The 22,301-nt window shown below is 40.1% G+C and overlaps 1 protein-coding gene and 1 pseudogene across 1 annotated transcript in view; one reads left to right on the plus strand and one right to left on the minus strand.

Moving 5' to 3' along the window:
- Positions 1-2,900: 2,900 nt before the first annotated feature.
- Positions 2,901-22,301, minus strand: part of CYP4V2 (cytochrome P450 family 4 subfamily V member 2) — a 29,365-nt gene continuing 9,964 nt past the window's right edge. Inside the window, exons 2-11 of the mRNA XM_014855765.3 lie at positions 21,517-21,629; positions 20,045-20,130; positions 19,050-19,240; positions 18,585-18,654; positions 16,954-17,080; positions 14,757-14,945; positions 11,098-11,200; positions 6,587-6,721; positions 6,305-6,484; positions 2,901-4,919 (exon numbers count right to left, since the gene is read on the minus strand). Coding sequence (XP_014711251.1) covers positions 4,747-4,919; positions 6,305-6,484; positions 6,587-6,721; positions 11,098-11,200; positions 14,757-14,945; positions 16,954-17,080; positions 18,585-18,654; positions 19,050-19,240; positions 20,045-20,130; positions 21,517-21,629 — 1,367 coding nt within the window. The 3' untranslated portion in view covers positions 2,901-4,746. The remainder of the gene's footprint in view (positions 4,920-6,304; positions 6,485-6,586; positions 6,722-11,097; positions 11,201-14,756; positions 14,946-16,953; positions 17,081-18,584; positions 18,655-19,049; positions 19,241-20,044; positions 20,131-21,516; positions 21,630-22,301) is intronic.
- Positions 7,069-8,198, plus strand: LOC106840367 (protein SET-like; annotated as a pseudogene).

Genomic DNA, 22,301 nt, shown 5'->3' on the forward strand with positions numbered 1-22,301 from the left:
TTCAACTGGAAAGAAACATGCTGATTTTCCCGGGAGCGTGTTCCGGTTGAGGGTATTCCATTTTATTTTTAAGAAAAAGCCTTCCTATATGTTGAAATATACCTCCTTGCAACTTCTATCCTTCAATCCTAGATTAATTTACTAGATCCACACAAAATAATTTATTCTCTTTTGAGCTCTTTCAAATATTTAGAGACCATAATCACTTGCCCACTAAATCTCCTTTGTTTTCTCACTATTCTTCAAAATGGCAGTACACTGTTCTGGCTAGGGAATTAGATTTTTAGGGAGTTGATTTTTAAATAAAGATTTAATGCATATTACTGCACTGCAGAACCGTGTTTATTAAAAATGTAGGATAACGTCAATAAAATATTTTCTGGCTGTAATGAAGTAACATATTTCAAATACGCATGCTGTACTGCCTTTTAGATTCAGAGCATCAACTGGCACCCCAGCAATCAATAAAAGGCAGTCCTGTGCCCTGTGAGGTACATGAAATCTTAAATTTTGGATCTCATCTGCTACCAGCCTCAACAGCAGAAAAGATGGCTGGGATGAAACGATCCTGCCTCCAAATCATGGCAGAAACCCTCAGAGATTGTTTCCCTAAAAGATGAGATTACAGATTTTAACCTATTTAAATATACTTCTGTGTTTTGTTTGGATTTTTCTTACAGCGAAACCATAAGTTACGTTTCAGTAAGACAATAAAGCTAAAAATTTCCTTGTGGATTCAGAAGAACTAACTCAGAATGAAACTGAAAAGAGGCGGTAATAGGCAGATTTCTAAAGTGTTCCCCAAGATTTCCCACTCTAATCCAGGGGACTGAACAAAATGAGATACCCTGTCTTTCTGTGACTAGGTTATGTTACCTGACAAAGCAGTTTTGCAGGTGTCATTAAGGTTACTAAGTCAACTTTGAGCTAATCAAAATGGAGATTATCCGGGTGGATCTGGTTTCATCACACGGGCCCCTTAAAAACAGTTTTCTTCTGCTGTTACATAAGAAATCAGAGATATTCAAAGTGTGAGAGAGATTTCACAGGAGGCTCTCCATTGCTGGCTTTGAGATGGATGGGGCCTGGGACAAGGACCTGACAGTGGTCTCTGGGGCAGAGAGAAGTCTCTGGCCAGAAGCCAGAAAGAAAATGGAGAATTCAGTCCTACAGCCACAAGGAACCAACAACTTCCAACCAATTGAATGTACTTAGAAGAGGATTCTTCCCCAGAACCTCCACACCTTGATTTTGGGCTTGTGAGATACTAGACAGAGAACCTAGCTCAGCCCACCTACTGACCTACAGAACAATAAATTAGTGTTGTTTTAAACTGCTAAGATTGTAGTAATTTGTTAGGCAGCAAAAAAACGCTAATATGGAAGGTTATCTTTACCTGAAGTTACAGCGTCCTGGAGAGAGGGGGTTTGGTGCTGGACTGTTTTGAGGTGAGGGAATGAAGAATAGTTCTCTAATGGAGCTTGAGAGCTTGGATGGGAGGAGGTGCCAGAGGCAGAGAGGTGATCTGCCTTGGGAGCTTTAAGAGAACCTGTGGTTTTCAAAAAAAGAAAAAGGCCCTGATTCTCTGGTGAAGCTGCTGTGTGGCCAGGACATGGGCCCACAGGAAAGAAACAGATGAGCAAAAGCTTTATTGTGCTGCCCATGAAGAAAAGAATGTCATGGCTATTGTCACGACTTGGAAGCAACCTAGGTGTCTATCAAGGTGATACTGACCCTGATATCAGTTTCCCTACGTTAAACCCAGTATATGTGGGGTTAAAACGAAAACACTCATTCCCTGCTTGCTCTCTGGCTTCCTGGCTCCAGAATCCACTATCCTCCATGGAGACAGACACTGCCAAGGACAAGCACCTGGATTTATTATCTCCTCCCTGCAAAGAGATACAGGCTGGTAGGAAAGCTGCTGACCAGCAAGGTCACGGGCTCCCTCCTCTCTGCAAGTGTCTCAAGGCCAAAGACAGGCTGGTGGGAAAGCTCCAACCAGCAAGGCCATATGCTCCCCCTCCCCTACCTAAAACTCCAAGTAAAAAACCCTTCTTTTTAGCTTTTTGGGGAGTTTGGGATTTCAGCGTTAGCTGCCCTCTCTCCTTGCTCAGTGCTGTGTAATAATAAAATTCCTACTTTCTTCCACTACACCTGGTGTCAGAGATTGGCTTGCTGTGCAACGGGTGAGTGAACTCACTTCAGGTTCAATATCAAAGGGACAAATGGCTAAAGAAGATGTGGTATATATACACAATGGAATACTACCCAGCCATAAGAAATGATGAAATCCGGCCATTTGTGACAACATGGATAGACCTTGACGGTATTATGCTAAGTGAAATAAGTCAGAGGGAGAAGGTCAAATACCATATGATCTCACTCATAAGTAGAAGATAAAAACAACGACAAGCAAACACATGGCAACAGAGATTGGATTGGTGGTTACCATAGGGGAAGTGGGGGGGGTGGGGAAGGAGGGCAAAAGGGGTGATAAGGCAGATGTGTGTGGAGATGGATTAGTTTTTGGGTGGTGAACATGATGAAATCTACACAGAAATTGAAATATACTATGATGCACACCTGAAAGTTACATAATGTTATAAGCCAATGTTGCTGCAATAAAAAAATTAATTCATTAAAATTAATTTTAAAAAGAGAAAATAATGTCAGTTCACTGAGAAAGGTCTTTGGTGGTGCCTTTTTGACTCATGAATGATTTCTGTTGTTTGTGTCTCTAGATCATTAAATGTCCCTAAGAAGGGTAACACTTTAGGCTGTGCTCTTCCCAATGCACCTCAGTGAGAATCACAGAATTATATCTATAATCCCACTAAAATTAGGTTACCTATATTTTTTCAAACTGATATGCATTCTTAGAATAAAAGTAGCACCCATATTGAAAATATAATTTATTTTTCTTCAGATACCTCTTTCAAGCAGGTGTAGGACAGGTAATAGACACAAACAGGTACTTGATCATCCTCTTATTTAAAAAAAAAATCAACATTTGCCTTTTGTTACTACAGATCATGATATAATTTCTCAATTCCAACTCTTGACATGGTTGAAGTGAACTTCCAATTAAACCATGAATAACCAATGATTCTGGTGCTAAGTGAAAATCTTAGGCCAAAAGGTAACATTAAGCAATGTTTTGTTTTAAATTTAATTTCAAATTTAGTGTAGGGTCACTTAAAAAAAAACAGGCACAGTTTAAATGTAAGTGCATAAAATTGAGAAATAATACTGATTTCCATGAATAAAACGTTAATTGTCCAAAGTCATCTGAGAACAAGATTTTCTACATATCTCCACTTTCTAGATAACAAGATTATCCACGTGACAGGAATTTTTTCAGTTGTATCATACGCTTCTTTGACTTTTTCTTCTCAACTTAGGGCCTGGGTTGTCTACACTGGGGCTCTTTGGGACAGTAAAGTGGGTTACCTACTGACCCTGCCCTAAATGCCTCAGCCTGTAGTGTTTTCCAAATGGCTTTGGTTTTGTAACCTCTTCCTTTGATAGCCACTGAAGAATATATATTCCATCCTCTTCATTTGTTGCTTCTATCTGTTATTGCCTTGGGAAAATTGAAGGAACAATCTTATTAAAATTATCAAAAGAATTTTTTAACATCACTGAGTGAGGGAGTAGAGAAATTGTGGATGGAATTAAAATTCAGGACAGTGTGTCAGTTATCAACTTGGTAGGTATGCTCTAGAGGATTAAATTTACTGGGTTACTGAGTATAAATGAACGACTTCTCTTTTCCTTTAATGATGGAATAATTCTAGAAGAAATACACCAAAGTCAGAGGCAGAGCATCTGTGTTCTAATGACACAGCTAGTGATAGACCTGAGCTCCATAAAGCAATAGCATACTATAACAGAAGTCTATCATATTGGGAGGGGAGACATTTAGAGTATAGACCACTAATTATTTCCAGCCCTGTCACCCGCTAGTGGCACGACTTTGGACAGAAATTTACCTTCTCATTGATCTCATTCCCTTACTTCTAATAAAAGGGAGTATAACTAGATAAGCTCCAGGGTCTCTCCAGCTCCAAAAGTTTATGAGGCACCGTGAGGGACTGGACATTGCCAAGAGGAATCTCGCCCCATAATTCATGACATATAAAGGTAACTGTGATGCTGTGAAGAATAAAATGAAGACCACAAGTACACAGTCAAAAGGGAAACAGAAACAGAACCTGAGTCAACTCATAAGTGATCCACTCTAGGGGATAAAATCTGAAAAGCACCATAATAATTACTCTCATAACTGATGGAACTGATGTAATTTTAAAAACTTAACCTCCTTAAGTCTAAGTCCTTAATTACACTCTTCAGATTAGGTCTATATGGATATATGCATATATATGTTCCTGAGTCAACAAGAATTCCTTACAAAAATTCTGGAACCTCAATTAAATCATATCCATCCGGTTTGTTGATTGACATTGAATTGGCCTGTGGATTCCACTTTTGAGAACTTGTTAGACGTTTATTTGGATGCTGTCATCAGTTAACTGTACTTTTGGGACAAGGGGTAAGATCTATGGTGGTGATGAAAATATAAAAACTCTCTCCTTGGTAGACTTGATCCCAAGGTAAGTGGTGACAAGAGAAAATTAGGTCTAAGGATTAAGAGTGTTGAACTCATGATCTCTAAATTACAAATTCAAAGTTTCCCTTAAAGAAAGACCTCCTTCATGAGAAGGGCACAGTCCAATAATACAGTTAGGATTCCTCTGTGTTTCTCCTCTTCAACTTGATCCAGATGCCATTACTTGGACGAAGAATCAGCTCTCCTGCCAGGCCAAGTTCTTCTCTTTTCTGGTTGGATTCTACCCAAAAATGCCTCAGGATGCAGGAAAGAATGATCTTTTCTTCCATCACAGCAAATTTCTGACCTTCAAATTAATGCAAATACCATCAATTTAATTATAGATGTATCTCAAAAGTGAGAAAGAACAGGTTCTATTAGAGGAAGCAAGCAATTTTGTATTTTTACAGTAGGTCCTGGAAGAATCAGAACCACTTGGGATGCTTGTTAAAAATGAAGATTCTTGGAGCCAGGCCCTGTGGCCTAGTGGTTAAGTTCTGCATGCTCCACTTCGGTGGCCTGGGTTTGGTTCCTGGGACCAGACCTATACCACCTGTTGGTGGCCATGCTGTGGCAGCAACATACAAAATAGAGGGAGATTGGCACAGATGTTAGTTCAAGGTGAATCTTCCTCAGCAAAAAAAAGAAGAAGAAGAAGATTCTAGAGTGCACTTCCCCACTCCCACGCAATGCATCTGAACGGCTAGGGTGGGCCAAGAATCTGTATTTTATCCGTACTCTAGATGAATCCTGGGCTCCTTGAAGCATGAGAATCACTACTCTGGATTGCTTTCTTACTGGGCCTTTAATTTAATGCACTATAGAGTCACTAAATACGCTTCAGATTCATTCATTTAAATGTGACCTCATTTTACTAATGCCTGCATTTACCTAAATCATAAAATGCTAAAGATTCTAAAGTCAAAAGTGTTTATAATGCATGGTGGTGTGCATTCATTTTGTTTGAGTACTTCAGCTGGCCACATGGTAAGCACGCTTTGTTTTAGTTTTGCACAGAAATTAGGTTAAATATAACTAATCATTATAAATAAGTTTTCTACTATATAAAATATATTCTACTTTAATCCAAAATCTATAACATTTTTAAACTCTACCAGAAACTGATTATGCTTTATGCGATGGGTTCAGCTGTGTGTCCCAAAATTCATATGTCAAATCCTAAACTCCGGTACCTCAGAACGTGACTGTATTTGGAGACAGAGCCTCTAAAGAGGTGATTAAATTAAAATGTGCTCATACGGATGGGCCCTAATCTAATCTGACTGGTGTTCTCATAAAAAGAAGAGATTAGGACACAGAGACACACGGAGGAAAGACCATGTGAGATACAGGGAGAAGATGACCATCCAGAAGCCAAGGAGAGAGGCCCCAGGAGAAACCAACTCTGCCAACACCTTGATCTCGGACTTCCAGCCTCCAGAACTGTGAGAAAACAAATTTCTGGTGTTTAAGCCGCCCAGTCTGTCATACTTTGTTAACACACTTTGTGACGGTCATATTTGAAACAAAAATGTATAGTGGAGGAAATTATATAATAGAGAGTAGAGTAAAACGGAAACCAGTTTTTCAAATGACGGTTGCGTATGGGACACTGTATCTTAAAGAAATTATTGTGAGAAACCCACTCCCATTTGACCCTGAAAGGTCAAACCAATTCTGATGGATACAAACCTATACAGTTTCTGGGTCCAGCAGAGAAGGGCACGTAGGCGTATGGATGGCGTCCTTGCGAATTCTCGGGAAAGAACCGTTCTGGCTTGAATTCCTCAGGATTTGGGAAGTATCTTGAATCTCTATGCAGAGCATAGGAAACGATGATGGCTTGGGATCCTTTCACAATTTTGTAACCCGCTGTCAGGAAGGAGTCAAGATGCCATGTGAACGGAGCAAGACAGACACTCAAAAATCCATTCTCTCTATTCTTCTTAATATGGAATTTTATAGAATTCTTACCGACTTCACAATCTTCATTAAGATTACGGGCAAATAAGGGAACAGAAGGAAAAAGGCGAAGGGTCTCCTTCATAACACATTCCAGATATTTAAGTTTCTTCAGGTCTTCCAAGGTGGCAGGACGATCAGATTTCCCTGATTAAAGTAAATGTGTGAGGTGATAATGAAGGAACCATTTGGGCTTGGGGAGTGGGACATCAAAGAGGAATACACTAATCAAAACACTGAATGTTAAATACCTAAGCTAAAGTAGAATTTCTAATATTATACACCATCAAAATAAAATGAGACCATACGCTAAGGAAAAGAAAGCAGCTACAAAAGGTCACAGAGTGTATGCTTCCATTTATAGGAAGTACTCAGAACAGATAAATCCCTAGAGACAGAAAGTAAATTAGGGGTTGCCAGGGGCTGGGGAAAGAGGGAATGGGGAGTGGTTGCTTAATGGTACAAGGTTTCTTTTTGGAGTGAAAATATTTTGGAATTGGATAGAGGTAACAGTGGCACAATGTTGTGAATGCACTAAATTGTATAATTTGAAGTGGTGAATTTTGAATTCCTAGAGCTTCTTCCAGACGTGCAAGATACTCTTGGGTCAGATTCTTGGGCTTTCCCCACAGCATGGCCCCCCAATGCCCTTCGCTCCCACCTCAAGCAAAGAAACCAACGCCGCCTCTTGCCTGCAGGCCGGAGGGGACATCCACCTCTCTGGACTTGCCAAAGGGAGAAAAAGAACGGCAAGAAGTAGCAGGAAACAATGATGAAATACAAAATGAAACAGACAGACTTACTGAACAGACCAGTGAGGAGATTTTGAAAGTAGAACAGAAATATAACAAACTCCATCAACCATTTTTTCACAAGAGGTCAGAATTAATTGCCAAAATCCCATATTATGGCATAACAACCTTTGTCAGCCACCCGCAAGTCTGCACTGCTTGGGGAGGAGGATGAAGAGGTAGTGCATTATTCGACCACAGTTGAAGCGACAGAATTTGAAGGTGTAAAATCGGGTTACAGAATAGATTTTCATCTTGATGAAAATGTTTACTTCAAAAAATAAAGTTCTCTCCCAAGAATTTTATCTGAATGAGAGTGATGGTCCATCTTCAAAGTCCACTGAAATCAAAAGGAAATCTGGAAAGGATCTGATGGAATATTCAAGTCAAATGCAGAATAAAGCCAACAGGAAGTAGCAGCAGGGGGCACCAGAGAGCTTCTCTCCCGGTTTACTGACCCTTCTGATGTAGATGCAGATGCTTTAGGAGAGGTCATCAAAGACGGTATTTGGCCAAATTCACTACGGTACTACTTGGTTCCTGACATGTAGAGAAGGAATAAAGGCAAGGCTAAGATAATGGTGATGAGGCTGAAGAAGAAAAATTGGAAGACGTTGATGACAAGGGGGAGGAGGATGAAGAGGAAGAAGAGGATGAGGGGAGGGAAGAGAGCAGCATGAAGGAGAAAATGACTAATGTCTTCCAGGCTTTGGGAGCAAGTTGTAGTCTTTTTTTTCCCCCTCTTGTGCTCAGTTACCCTGTCCTTGAAGTCTCTTTTCTCTGCTTTACACCACAGTTCTCAACTTATTTGGGGGGGAAATACCTTCAGCAGAATACAGTGGGAAACAGATCTCTGCCTCTTTCTGTTCCAAACTCATTTTTATCCCTTCCTGTCTCAACAAAAATTTTATAGGATGAACACCACCATGCTCCCCGGGAAGAAAGAAAAATCTTCTGATCCCTTAGCTCTGCTGGAGGCTGGGAGGTGCTTGGTCCCTGAGTAGTAGCACTGAGAATTCTAGTTTTTTTCTTCTTTCCCTCAATACTGGGCTCAGAGATTACACTGTGTCTCTATGTGAATATGGACGGTTAGCATTCACCAATATACATTTGTCTACTTTCTTTTGTTAAAAAAATTTTTTTTAGTTAAAAAAAAGTTTTATAGAAGGTCAGCGAAAGGTGGGTTTGAGATGTTTGGGTGGGTTAAGTGGGCATTTTGACAACATGGCTTGTCCTACGGAATATTTAATTGTCATGTTTAATGGACATCTTGCAGTTTAAGCAACACTTTTAAAATAAAATTCTCTCCTAATGATGACTTGAGCCCAGCCACTCAATATTGGGAGGTAGAAAAAAAAAGTGAGGCACAATTAGCAGAAAACAGGAGAAGCAATAAAATAAAAATTCCAGTAATAATTACTAATTATGCGAGATCAAAAAGCATTTGTGAGACCAGCAACGAACTAGAAATGGTAGAGGATACGAAAATGTGGATGCATTCCAGAGCAACCTGTGAGCTTTTAGAAGACCAAATTTACCCACCAGAGGCAATGTGCCATTAAAATTGATACAGAAAAAATAAAAAGACTATAGAAACGGAGCCAAGAAGTTCCTTCTAGGGCTGGCCCCGTGGCCGAGTGGTTAAGTTCGCGCGCTCCGCTGCAGGCGGCCCAGTGTTTCGTTAGTTCGAATCCTGGGCGCGGACATGGCACTGCTCATCAGACCACGCTGAGGCAGCGTCCCACATGCCACAACTAGAAGAACCCACAACGAAGAATACACAACTATGTACTGGGGGGCTTTGGGGAGAAAAAGGAAAAAATAAAATCTTTAAAAAAAAAAAAAAGAAGTTCCTTCTAAAAATAGTCTTCCCTCTTGATATGAAATTTAAGTTCTCATACAATATGGACACGAAACTTCTTTTCCAATGTCATCTCTTAATACATTCTACCAAATGTTCTGATTTCTAGCTGTCCCTCATTATTCACTATTGCCCTCCAAACTTTTCCACTTCTGTGCCATTGTTCATCCGCTTCCATCCTTGTAGAATGCTCTTCCTCTCCTCCTTTTTTCCTTTATTTTTCCTTCCCCACTTCTTTACTCTCTGAAATGGCATCAGATACCACTTCATTGGTTGGCTGACCCAACCTTTCTCCTTTTCTCCTTCCAGCTTTAGGGAGCCATGTGACATGTGATTAAACAAAGGGTGGCACAATGCATAGCCCCTTTGTGGTAGGCTGATAATAGCCCCCAAATATATCAGGTCCTAATTCCTGGAAACTGTGAATGTTACCTTTTTTGGAAAAAAGATATCTTTGCAGATTTGATTAAGTTAGTGGTCTTAAAATGGGGAGATTATCCTGAATTATCCAGGAAGGTTCTGAATGCCATCACAAATGTCTTCATAAGAGAGAGGCAGAGGGAGATCTGACACACACACAGGAGGTGGTGTGAAGACAGAGGCAGAGACTTGAGTGATGTGGCCATAAGCCAAGGAATGCTGGTAGCCACCATAAGTGGCCAGAAACAAATTCTCCCCTAGGGCTTCCAGAAGGAGTACAGCCCTGCCAACACATTGATTTAGCTCAGTGATATGATTTTGGACTTCTGGTTTCCAGAGCTGTAAGAGAATAAATTTATGTTGGTTTAGACCACCCAGTTTGTAGAATTTATTGCAGCAGCCACAGAAAACTAATGCATCTTTCATTGCACCACCCCCCCCCCCCTTTCTCCTTGCCTTAAAGATAAACATGAGACTTGGAAGAACAATCAAGAAAACAAAGGCCATGCTGGTAAAGATGACAGAGAGGAAAAAGAGCAAGCCTGGGACTCTGATGGCATCCCTATTGGCATCAGCCTAGGACTCCTTACCTGCCAATTGCTGGTTGTATGATAGAAATTTGCATCCTATCAGCTTAACCCATCTTTTCTCTCATTTGTGGCCAGATGCAATCCTAAATTAAAAGCTTTCTTTGACCTCTCTAACTAGCATCATCTGCTCCTCTCTGCTCCCAACTATCTTCTCCATAGCACTCAAGCACACAGCCCCAATGACTCACTGCTTTACATACAATGTCTGTTCCATCTATTAACCGGGAAAATCCTTGAGGACAGTAACATTCATCTGTGCATCCCCGGCATCTAGCCCAGCGCGGTCCATGCCAGGCGATTAGCAAACACTTGTAAGTGAACAGATGAGGTCTTGTGTAATGGAAAGGAGACCAGTACTGGAAGGGAGCCAATTTGGGAGACTTTCTGCTTATTACAGTATATATATATATTTTTTTAGAAGTGGTAATCAATTTATTAAAATTGTTGATTTAAGCCTCTGCAATGGTGACTTCAACCTTGACTCCTGGCTCAGTACTGATGGAAGTGACCTGTTTAACAATCTCAGAAGGACTGTGCAAGTCAACTACCATCCAACACCGTACACATATGCCCTGTCACCTCTTTTGCCCTCCTCCCACCCTCTTTCCCTCTGGGAACCACCAATCTAATCTCTGTCTCTATGTGTTTGTTCGTTGTTCTTGTTGTAGTTTTTATCTTTTGTTTATCAGTGAGATCATACCATATTTGACTTTCTCCATCAGGCTTATTTCACTTAGCATAATACTCTCAAGATTACAGTATCTTTAGAACAGTCCTATACACATCCTTAAGGAGCAAGAATGACATCTGCTTCTATGGACTTGGGACCCACAGTGTAACTAGCAAGGGGCCCAAACATACCAAACACTTCCTCCAGCTCACTGTCCACTTTTTTCTGGACTTCTGGATAGCAGCCCAATAGATATAAGGACCAGTTTATTGCAGCTGCTGTGGTGTCATGGCCCTGCAAATGTAAGAACAACAATAGCTTAGAAAGCACGTCTTTACAAAGATTAGTAATGGTAACTCTATTATGAATTATTCCTGGATTTGACAGCTGCAATGTAACTCAGGAACATAACAAATTAATTCCGTACAGCATCTCATCTTGGTGAGAAACAAACAAACAAGCAAAACAACCCTTCAAAGTGGAGGTTCATGTTTAGAGAGACGATTCAATGCCATATGGAGCTGCACACTTGGGGAGAAGTGGCTGGGCTGTGCTCATGAGAGGGCATGCCAAGGGAACAAGGCGTGCTGGACCACTTCTAAGGGAAAGAGTCTGACTTTTGAGAGCCAATGACCAGATCTGTACTTCTCTACCTTGTAAGGCAGCCTTTGCCTGTCAATACTGGACACCACGGGTATACGTGTGGTTCTGAGTAATATTCTCCACAACAAGAAGTTGACAAATAGCCTCACTGAATACTTGCTGAGTTTTCAGCAAAATACTAAGTACTTTGCAGCAACCAATGATCTCCTCTATGGAAGATCTTACTTTTTCCTATGTGACACAAAAGATTATTGTCATTTTTCATTCTTGGAGCAGAAATCTCCCAGCTGTTTTGTAAAACAGTGCCTAAGTTGAACTGTTTGAGGCTTACTTTGCAATTTTTTAAAATATCGATTTTACGAGTCTCTGATATTGGTGTGTCATTGCACTTTCTCGCACTTGCAATTCCTTTACAGAGACTCCTCTGAACTCCGGACAAGGTCTGCTCCATTTCACTCAGCTGTTTACTAAAGTCACAGAAGGAAGTGCTCTTGGTCAATAATTGTTAATAGCTTTTCTTGAATTTATGGGTGGAAACCCGATTCAAATGTGTAAAAAAAGTCTGCTGAACTTCCTGTTTCATTTTGTCTGCTACCCGAAGAAAGCAGGATGAAGCAAAACGTGAAGCAGAGTTGACAGAAGTTCACTAGTGGAATAGGGCACAAGCAAAAACGTTAATATCTAACGGCTGCCATGGGGGACATGAAAGGCATGGCGGTAATACCCTGCATCCACCTTAGGGAGGAGGTCATGATACTGTAATTATACGTGGCACACCTCCTATTTGATGCGAAGCAGAAAAAAAATAGAATTTCAAAGAATGTTGGAGCTGGAAGAAAGAGATCACTAGTCTGATCGTTTTCCTGAAAGTGAGAGGTTACTGGTGGGAGATGGATGTGTGTGTGCGTGTCCACATGTATGTGTATGCAGGAGAGTGCATACATGTGTGTGTGCGTATGGGTGCATGTGTGTCTTTGTGTGTATGGCCACATGTATGTGTGGGTGTATGTAGGAGGGTGCATGCAAGTGTGTGTGCATGTGTGTGCATGGATGCATGTACGTATGTGTGTAGCTGTATGTATGAGAGTGCATATATGTATATGCGTGTTTGTGTGTGTGCAGGGGTGTGCAGGGGTGCATGTACGTATGTGTGTAGCTGTATGTATGAGAGTGCATATATGTATATGCATGTTTGTGTGTGTGCAGGGGTGTGCATGGATGCATGTACGTATGTGTGTAGGTGTATGTATGAGAGTGCATATATGTATATGCGTGTTTGTGTGTGTGTGCAGGGGTGTGCATGGATGCATGTACGTATGTGTGTAGCTGCATGTATGAGAGTGCATATATGTATATGCGTGTTTGTGTGTGTGCAGGGGTGTGCATGGATGCATGTACGTATGTGTGTAGCTGTATGTATGAGAGTGCATATATGTATATGCGTGTTTGTGTGTGTGCAGGGGTGTGCAGGGGTGCATGTACGTATGTGTGTAGCTGTATGTATGAGAGTGCATATATGTATATGCATGTTTGTGTGTGTGCAGGGGTGTGCATGGATGCATGTACGTATGTGTGTAGGTGTATGTATGAGAGTGCATATATGTATATGCGTGTTTGTGTGTGTGTGCAGGGGTGTGCATGGATGCATGTACGTATGTGTGTAGCTGCATGTATGAGAGTGCATATATGTATATGCGTGTTTGTGTGTGTGTGCACGGGTGTGTGCAGGGGTGCATGCAAAGTGGAGCTGTGAGACGGTCTCTCCACTTCAATATCAAATAAAAATAGCCAATATCTGCTGCATGCTTCTTATATGCCAGGTACAATTCACCGTGCACTTTAAAAAATCATTAATCTAATCCTCATAACTATTCTTGCTATGCCGTGAGGACACTGAAGCTCAGAAAGGCTAGTGAGGTCCCTGAGGTCACACTTCTGGCATAGGTTAGAGCCGGGATTGGGCCTCAGAGCCCACACACTTAACACCTCTCCACTTTTTAGCTAATTAGGTGTCCATTTTCTGCATAAAATTTCTTTTCAATATGGTACTCTGCTTATAAAAGAACTTTAAAACCACTGATCTCGTCCACCTCTCTATTTGACACGTACGGAAATTGTGATCGGGATCTGGGGTGACTGGAAGCATCTCACGTGGCTAGTCAGCACAGAGGAAAACGGGAACTCAGGTCTACAGCCCCTGAACACACCTTGCTGTCTGCTGGGGTGCAGAGGCCTCCTGCCCGGGAGGACGCACGGGCACTGGCGCTGTATCCACAGGGCTGTGGGCAGGGCAGCAAAACCAAGGTCGAGCCTGCAGGGAGCCATCGAAAACAACTGATGCCTTGCCCCTTCCTCCACTTCCAAAATATGGCCACATGATGCTTTTTAAAACCACTTCTTTATCTTTATTTGGCAATCTGCATATTGAGATATTTCCTCTTTGTAATATTTAATATAGTTAGAATCATCTTTGTAAAAACTGCATCTTTTTTATTATTGTTTGAAGACCAGAAATCTCCTTAGCATCACAAACTGGTTAAGCTCTCTACCAAAAGGCTCTTATTAACTTCTTTAGCTTAAAGCAGCCCACAGCAGTAGCTGAGCGCTCATTTGCTAAGAGTGAATGCAGGAGGAGGCGGTAAAGCAACAGACTTGTGGGTTTCAGAGATTAAAAGGAAGTGTGAAGCAATACGAGAACTGAGAGCTATTTCTGGCTGCTTTTCTGTTTGGAAAAGTCTGATGGGCTTTAGGCTTTCTAGAGAACAAAATGTGTCTACTGCTCTACCCACCAAAAGCTTTTTCAGAAGAAGGAAGTTGATCTGGTACTTTATCAGGTTCTTAAATTTTGTAATTTCCAATGACAATATAACGACTCTTCCTCAGTTATACTAAGCGACTTTAAAATTTGGTTAAACTTTTAAAAATCTTTAAAATGCTAAAGATTCTAAAAACTAGCAGCCAGCCCCATGACTTGGTTGTTAAGTTCGGCTCACTCTGCTTCAGTGGCCTGGGTTTGGTTCCTGGGGGTGGAGGGGACCTACATCACTTGTCCGCAGCCCACAAACAAAAGAGAGGAAGACTGGCACAGACATTAACTCAGGGACCTCAAGCAAAAAGAGGAAGATTGGCAACAGATGTTAGCTCTGGGCCAATCTTCCTCAGCAAAAAAAAGAAAAAGAAAAATTAGATAAAAACTGACTAGATTTTGTTGGACAATACCTGAAACTAACATGACAATATAAAATACCTCAAACATGAAGGTGTCAACTTCTTGTCGAATATCTTCATGACTTAGCTTGTTCCCTTCATCATCAGTCACATTTAACAGCAAGTCAAGAAAAGCCCTGCGTTTATTTTTGGAGGGGGCAGAACCCCCATCATCACTTCTACTACGTTCTTCATCTTTCTTCATTTCACTGGCCCGCTCAACAATGACCTGTATGATTTAAACAATCACGTGCTTTTGTTTAGAATTTGATATAGCCTAATAATACATTTTCCTAGAACAATATACTGGCTTCTTTAACTTATTTTTTCTAAACCTTTCCTGTTCTTACTGTCTCAACAATAACTTGGGCTCTTGTGAAAATACAGTAAAGCTTTCTGTTAACATTTTATGGCAATTTTTTGCTAAGACTTGGGAAAACAAATTTAATGTCGGACAAATTTAGAATTTTCAAGTACTATTTTTGCAGTCTCTCCAACATGGGAATAGAGTAATCTACTAGCTAGTACTCCAGAGACTGAATGGGCTAATGAGAAAGTTTAGATGGTGAAGCAAGCGCAATCATTATATAATAGACTAATTATACATGGCTCTAATACATGCTGTGTTGGAGAAAAGAAATAGCAAGCTGATTAGTCAGTTTACCCTGTATGTTCCTTCTACCTAGAATGTTCTTTCTTCAGGTGCCAGCAAAGCTGCCTCCCTCCATTCTTTCGGGTCTCTGCTAATTGTCACACTATTAGAAAGACCTTCCTGGATCACTGCCACCCTAGTCCCTAGCCCTCACTACCTTCCTAACCCCACTTTATTTTCTCCCATTTCACTTACTACCTGATACTATAGTATACTTGCTATTTAGTGTCTTTCTCCTCCAACTCGAAGGTACCATCCATGTGCAGCAAATTTGTCTTCATTCATTGATATATTTCCAACCTCTAGGACAATGCCTTGCATTTTGAGAATGCTCATTAGGTATGTGTTGAATGAGCAAAAGAATTAAAGCCTATAAACCTGATTTGGTTACACATTTCAACTTTCTTCCCCTATCAGGCAGTTGGCCAAAGCTGCTACTACATGGTTTGAACGAACAGATCCCAAGTTATTTCGGGCCAAATACCATGTCTTCTGTTATTCTTGGTGGAACCCCTGGTGCCTGACACTGAGTATACAATTTGCAATATTTATTAAGTGAATAATATTCTCTATCCAGTTTGGAATTCATTAATTATTGATATTGACATTAACACATGAAGTTTGAGGAAAAATGTAATTATATCCATAAAATACAAACTATTGGCCATTCTCCTACTGACAGCTGGTTAACCATTCCACAGCGGCCAACTCAGTCCAACATCTCAGTCATCTAACTTCACTGACGTGTCAAATGCTTCATCTGCTGGTGGTAGGATGGACCTCAGGGTAAGGAGCTAATTCCCACATATTTTAAACCAAAATTTACAGCAAAGAGAGAATATATTTAAATAGGCACGTTTATCAGTACATTTAAATGTATATTTCAATTAAATCCTGCTTTTTCATAAACACATCTTTAACACACAATGACATCCTATACCCAAAACAACATCATCTCTTTGCTCTTTTTGAATTGGAAATAAAATGGTAATATCTAGTTATTTTAATCTTTTCCGAGTTGAGATATTGCTATAAATGCCCTTTGCTTTTGAAAACTACTACCTAATCCATACATTTTCCAGAAGATTCTTATAACACAGATCCTTGCCCATTTATTCTTTTAACATAGCACTCTGCTTGTTAATAAACGTTCATAATTCATATTACATTTTGTAATTTTTTTACAGACAACTTCTCCTAGTAGCCTTACTTCTTTTAGGTTAAGGAACATGCATGTCTTACTCATTTCTATATTTCTAACACTTGGTACAGTATACCTCTCACAAGTGTTTAATAAATATTTGGTGAATACATAATTTAAATGTAATCATGCTATCTACTTTTTCCCATTATTCAATTCAACTTTTATTTTATGAGACATAAACTCTATGGTCCTACACTGGGTATGTTAAGAAAATATGAAAACCATGGACTTATAAAAGTTCTGGAAATGGATAGTGGTGATGGTTGCACAACATTCTGAATGCACTTAATGTCACCAAATTGTACACTTAAAGTGGCTATAGTGGCAAATTTCATGTTATATATATTTCACCACAATAGAAAAAAAAAATCAAGGACTCACATTGTTGGTAAAATTATGTAGGATCTTCAGGAGCCTTCTGTGTTCCCGTCCTTCTTTAAACATAAGGAAGAAAATGTCAAGCCAGAGCCAGGGCATCTTCATTCTTCGATGTATCATATCACTCATCCTATAAATAGGATAAAAACGCATCCGCTGATTTCTTGGAAATGTGTGTTTCTCGAGCACCTGTTTGGTGCCTGGTCTCAGTGAGGGTAATTTGTGGGAAGGTCGATGATTCATCCTACAGGCTACAAAGAGTTCCATGCTTTATGCTAACAAGGAATGTGTGGGCTATTACACCTCCAACGAAGCTTAACAACGTCATGGGCTCTTTAGAAGAAGGAAGGATCTGTTATAAATCATCCTTACTAGATGGCCATCTGCTGTCTGCTTCTGTTTCTCCAAGGAGAGCCGAAATCTACCTCTTGTCAGTGCCCACTCATTTGCTCGATCACTCCTCTGGAGTGACAGAGAACAAGGGCTGCCGTCTTCTAAAGAAAAGCGCTCATTAAAAGCCCATCTGTCACACAGCTGTGCTGAGCACCTCTCTCATCATTTCCGGTGATGGAGCAGAAAGACATTCAGATAATCTCCCCCTTCATGATGCTTAGATGCCAGTTCTTCAGAGGCCTTACCTGGCCGCTCAATCTGTAGGGCATATTCCTGTTTTCCTCTCTCATATCAACTTGGTCTTCTCTTTCTAAGCAATTATTATAATTTATAAGTTGATATTGATTTGTTTCAATGCCTATTTCCCATGCTATTCTGGCTATCCTGTCTGTTTTGTGTCCTACTACATAATAAATCAGAACCTTGTACAACTGTGGCAGATTATAGATGTTCAATAAATACTTACTAAAATGAAGTGAAATGAGCCGTGGACTTAAAGATAGCTATATCAAATCAAATCCTGGCTCTGCTTCTTAATAGCTGAACAATCACAAGCAATTTTTTATTTTTTTGAGGAAGACTAACCATGAGCTAACATCCACCACCAGTCTTCCTCTCTTTGCTGAGGAAGATTGGCCCTGAACTAACATCTGTGCTCATCTTCCTCTATTTTACATGTGGGAGGCCTGCCACAGCATAGCTTGATAAGTAGTGGGTAGGTTTGCTGGCCCCTGAACAACCACAAGCAATTTTTAAAGTAAAATTGATTATTTCAATTAAAAAACAATACATACTCAGTGCAGAAAATGGGAAAGGAGAATGACTAACAACCAAAACAAAACACGGTAACAAAGAGAAGCACAGACACAAAACAATAATAACCACAGCTAATATTTTGGTATACTATCTTCTAGTTTTTTCTTTCTATGAATAATTTTTTATATCTGGTGGTTATACTAAAAAAATTGTTTTTAATTTTCTTTTATCACTTATCACAACATAATCTCTCGATATATTATAAAATAATCATTATAAATTCTGCATAATCTGGGTGTGCCATTATTTACACAACCATTCCTCTACTGTTAAAATAAAATACGCTAAATGATTGGGTTAATTTTTAGTATAATGTTTCATTTTGAAACAATGAAAAGATACAACACAGACAGAAATTATTAGCAATAATTTTTTAAAGTCCTAATCAATAACAATTTAAAAATAATTGAAAGGACTCTGTTTACCTGTAGACTGCACGGACATACTCAGAATCATTATTTCTCTGAGCACCAATATTCTTCCCCATAGCTGTTTCTGTAAAATATGGGTGAGAAGCGGCCATTCAATTCATGCATGTATCTTGTCTTTATTTTCCAGTGGCAGACAATTGAAAAAAGACATAAGTTTCTATATATTTTAGAATTGTTCTTTCCCCCTTTTCCTTCTTCTCTAGTACCTTCCGCTTCCTACTCCCTATTCCTGCTCTTTCTTCCTTCTGACCTTCCTTGCATTGTTGACTCTGTGACTGCTCTATTCAAAGCCCTAAGAGTGGCTGCTACTTCTCAGGTGGCTAATTTAGCACTAGGATCACCCTGAAGAATCCAATATCTTTTCCATTCCCTCATTTGCCTTCTCAGGGGAATGCTATTTTCTACTCGGGCCATTGAATCTTTACACCACAACTTTAGAAACAAATCAAGGAGACTTACCACAGATTATATCTAAGGCACAAAGAGTGATGTACAAAAAGCAGTTAAATGCTTCTTGGTTAACATGTTTTTCAAGCTTATTAACCAATATATTTGCTTGTTCATTCATGACATCTAAGAAATCTTCCAGATTTGTAAAATGGAAAGTGGGTGTTAACATTTTTCTCCTAGAGCGCCATTTGTTTCCAGTACTAGAAATACAATACATGGTTACAAATGAAAAACAAGCAGCATCCAAAACAAATAAGGTATAAATATAGTCAAGTCAACAAAACTCTCCTGAAATAGCTTAATCTATAGATTCTCAAAGCTTAGACCAGAATGACAAAGAAAGGTCCAAATACAGTTACAGAATGTGGATATTTCAGATATTGCTTTATGTTACTGATGCTTAAAAGAATATTCATAAAAATTGAAAAAATTAAAAATTTTTCTGAATTTCTGAGTTTCTAGGAACAAGAATTTTTTTCTCTCCCCTCTATCAATGTCTTAGTCCTCAAATGATCCACACGCTCTGTGATCCTACTTTGATCTCTGCTCTCTTTGAATTCTCCGAAGTCCCCACAAGGGTCCTCCCATTCTCTTGCTAGGCCCTCTCTTAGAGGATGGAGTCATAGTTCTGGATGCCAGCTCAGGGGTTGAGGTTACTGCGCTCCACATACTTCTCTGGAGCTGACTGCCTTTTTCACTGGATTTTCAATTTCCCTGCTCCAAACTCTCTGCTGCTTTATTTCATTCAACCCTCAGGATCTCCTAATTCTTCTTGGAACACTGGTGACCCTTGTTATTGAGTACGGTGGCTGGAGATTAAACTCTGCACTCCCGTCTGTCTGAGGCCCACTGTTCACCCAACCTTTCCATCCAGCTTCTCTCCTGCATCTTGATGGCTCACTCTTGCTACAGGAAGACTACCTGGTGTCAATTCCTGACGTACCAAGTTAACTACAGAAGCAAGTGTTTCTATGAGACAGCTTTACCAATTTATACCAACATACCTTGTAAGAAGTCCTAGGCCAAGCCAGGGTTTTAGGAACTTGTACATATAGGATTTGTCAATTTGCCTTGAACTAGTTAAAATTACCTTAGAAAGAGAAAAAAATATTTGAGAGATAGACATCAAAATAATCTCAATTATGAGACTACCTGGCTAGAACACAACTACCTTCTAAAGTAACATTTCATAACCATTACTTCTCTGCGATTCATTCCTGTGCCTCAAAGAAATTCCATTAGACTTTAGAATATATAACTGTCATTCAATCTTGGGAACTAAATGGAGTTGAGAGAAAGGAAGATGTCTAAGACGATTCTGTGGTTCCTGCCATGAACTAGAAACAAAGTGGAGGCATTTATTGAGGGCAGGGGGAGGGGAGAGAGGAGGCAGGTGAATCCAAGGATGACCACGTCTAGGGAGATGAAAATCACAAGTTTATTATGTTTTCTTGGACGGATTCAAGTTGCTATGGTCTGAAAGCAGGTGGAAAGCTCAGGATAAAGGCTTAAGCTAGAGGTACACATTTGAGTGGCTCCAGCATATAAGCAACATTGGAAGCCATGGGTGGGATCCGGTCACCTGGAGTCAAAATGAAGGAGAAAGGATGAGCACTTAGGACTGAGCACAAAATGCTCCCCAGGAGTCTTGCTTGAGTACCCTACTCTGGATGGATCTCTACCCACATAGACCAAACCCACTTATCCGAAGACAGCCGTGGCTGAAATCCTACGCCTAGTCCCCTCACTACTACCCTGAACCAGGTTTCTAGAGTGTGTTACATGAGAAACTCCAACATTTTCACCATAGTAACTAAAAGACATATCCCAGCGCTATGCCCTGGGAACTGTTTTAATTTTGTTCCATGAAGTGAAACTATGTTTATCCCATTTTCACGCCCTGATGCAAATCCTTTTCTCACCAAACCACAAGATAATTTCGCCAGTGTCACAATAATAAGTAAAAAGTATGCAATCCTTCTGAGGAGTAATTTCAATAGCATGGATTAACATTAGCTGCCCTATCAATATCAGATGAGTATTCTCTTTCAGGAAAACTAACTTGGAATAATAAGTATATAATGGATAAAGCACCTTGAGGGAAACACTCATATTTTATTGGTCTTATATTTTTGGAATCTTAGTGCCTGGTAGACAGCATGTGCTCACCTTGTGGAATAATCTATTGATGGTTGTAGAAAACAATATCCTTTTACAGACTTTCCAAATAATGGAATAAATATATTGGGACCTGATAACAAATGCGTACAGACATCCGGAGACTGCTCCTCTCCCAGGATTTGAACAACACCTGGAAAGCACTAAAGGGCACCTACACAGCCTAAAATATTTAATGGAACGCTCAACATACTGAATTCAATTAAACACAAGGACGCATTTACGATATTTACTCTGATGTGATTCTCACCCCACCAAACATACAGTGCAATATTGATCGTGCTTGCCACACACTCACCTCCACATTTTCTGCATTATAAAAGATCACGACCGGCACAGGGCCAAGCCAGAGTTTCAGCAGCGGCAGGTGTCGGTTTTCCTCAGTGTAATAAATTAGCTGCTGAAAAAAATCTGAGAGAGAATATTTAATTTTAAATTCAATCAAGACAAACATTTCATAGTAAGTTTCTTGCTGTGTCTTGGGGGTTTTATTTATTTGTTTCTTAACTTTTTGGGCAAGTCACTTAATACCTCCTGGGTCTCCCATATCTTGAAGGTAAACCACATGGTCACTATGAAATGATTTAATGACTGAATTACAAGGATAATTTAAAATCATTGTGAGTGAGAGAACATATACGAAAACAACCTGGTTAAGTGTGAAATGCCAAACTTCCAGGACGCTTGTGAGAGGGGATGCATGCGGCCAGCCTTATCATGTGCATTTTCCAAGAACCCTGAGGCTGCTACGCTTCTCCAGGCCTTGCCTCAGGCTGCCTCTCCAGCCCTGGGAAACGCTTCCCTTCCTCTCTCTATAAACTCTCCTGTCCTTCACCTTGTGAAAGCTCGCAGAGCCTTTCCAGAACCTCTTCTCTTTCCAGGAAACTCTCTTCCTACTGCTTTTTGTCTACTAACACTTACTTGTTCTTCAACTGTCATCTTAAATGGGATTTCCCTGAGAAGTCTTCTCTGATACTCCGAACCAGATTTCTGCTAATATGACCTCTCAGGTCGGCCCCCTGTCCTTGGCTGTCCTTGGCACCCAAATCCCACTTTCTAAATGCTGTTCTCCAATAAAATGAA

The sequence above is a fragment of the Equus asinus genome, chromosome 27 (assembly GCF_041296235.1).
Source record: "Equus asinus isolate D_3611 breed Donkey chromosome 27, EquAss-T2T_v2, whole genome shotgun sequence".
Lineage (NCBI taxonomy): Eukaryota > Metazoa > Chordata > Mammalia > Perissodactyla > Equidae > Equus > Equus asinus.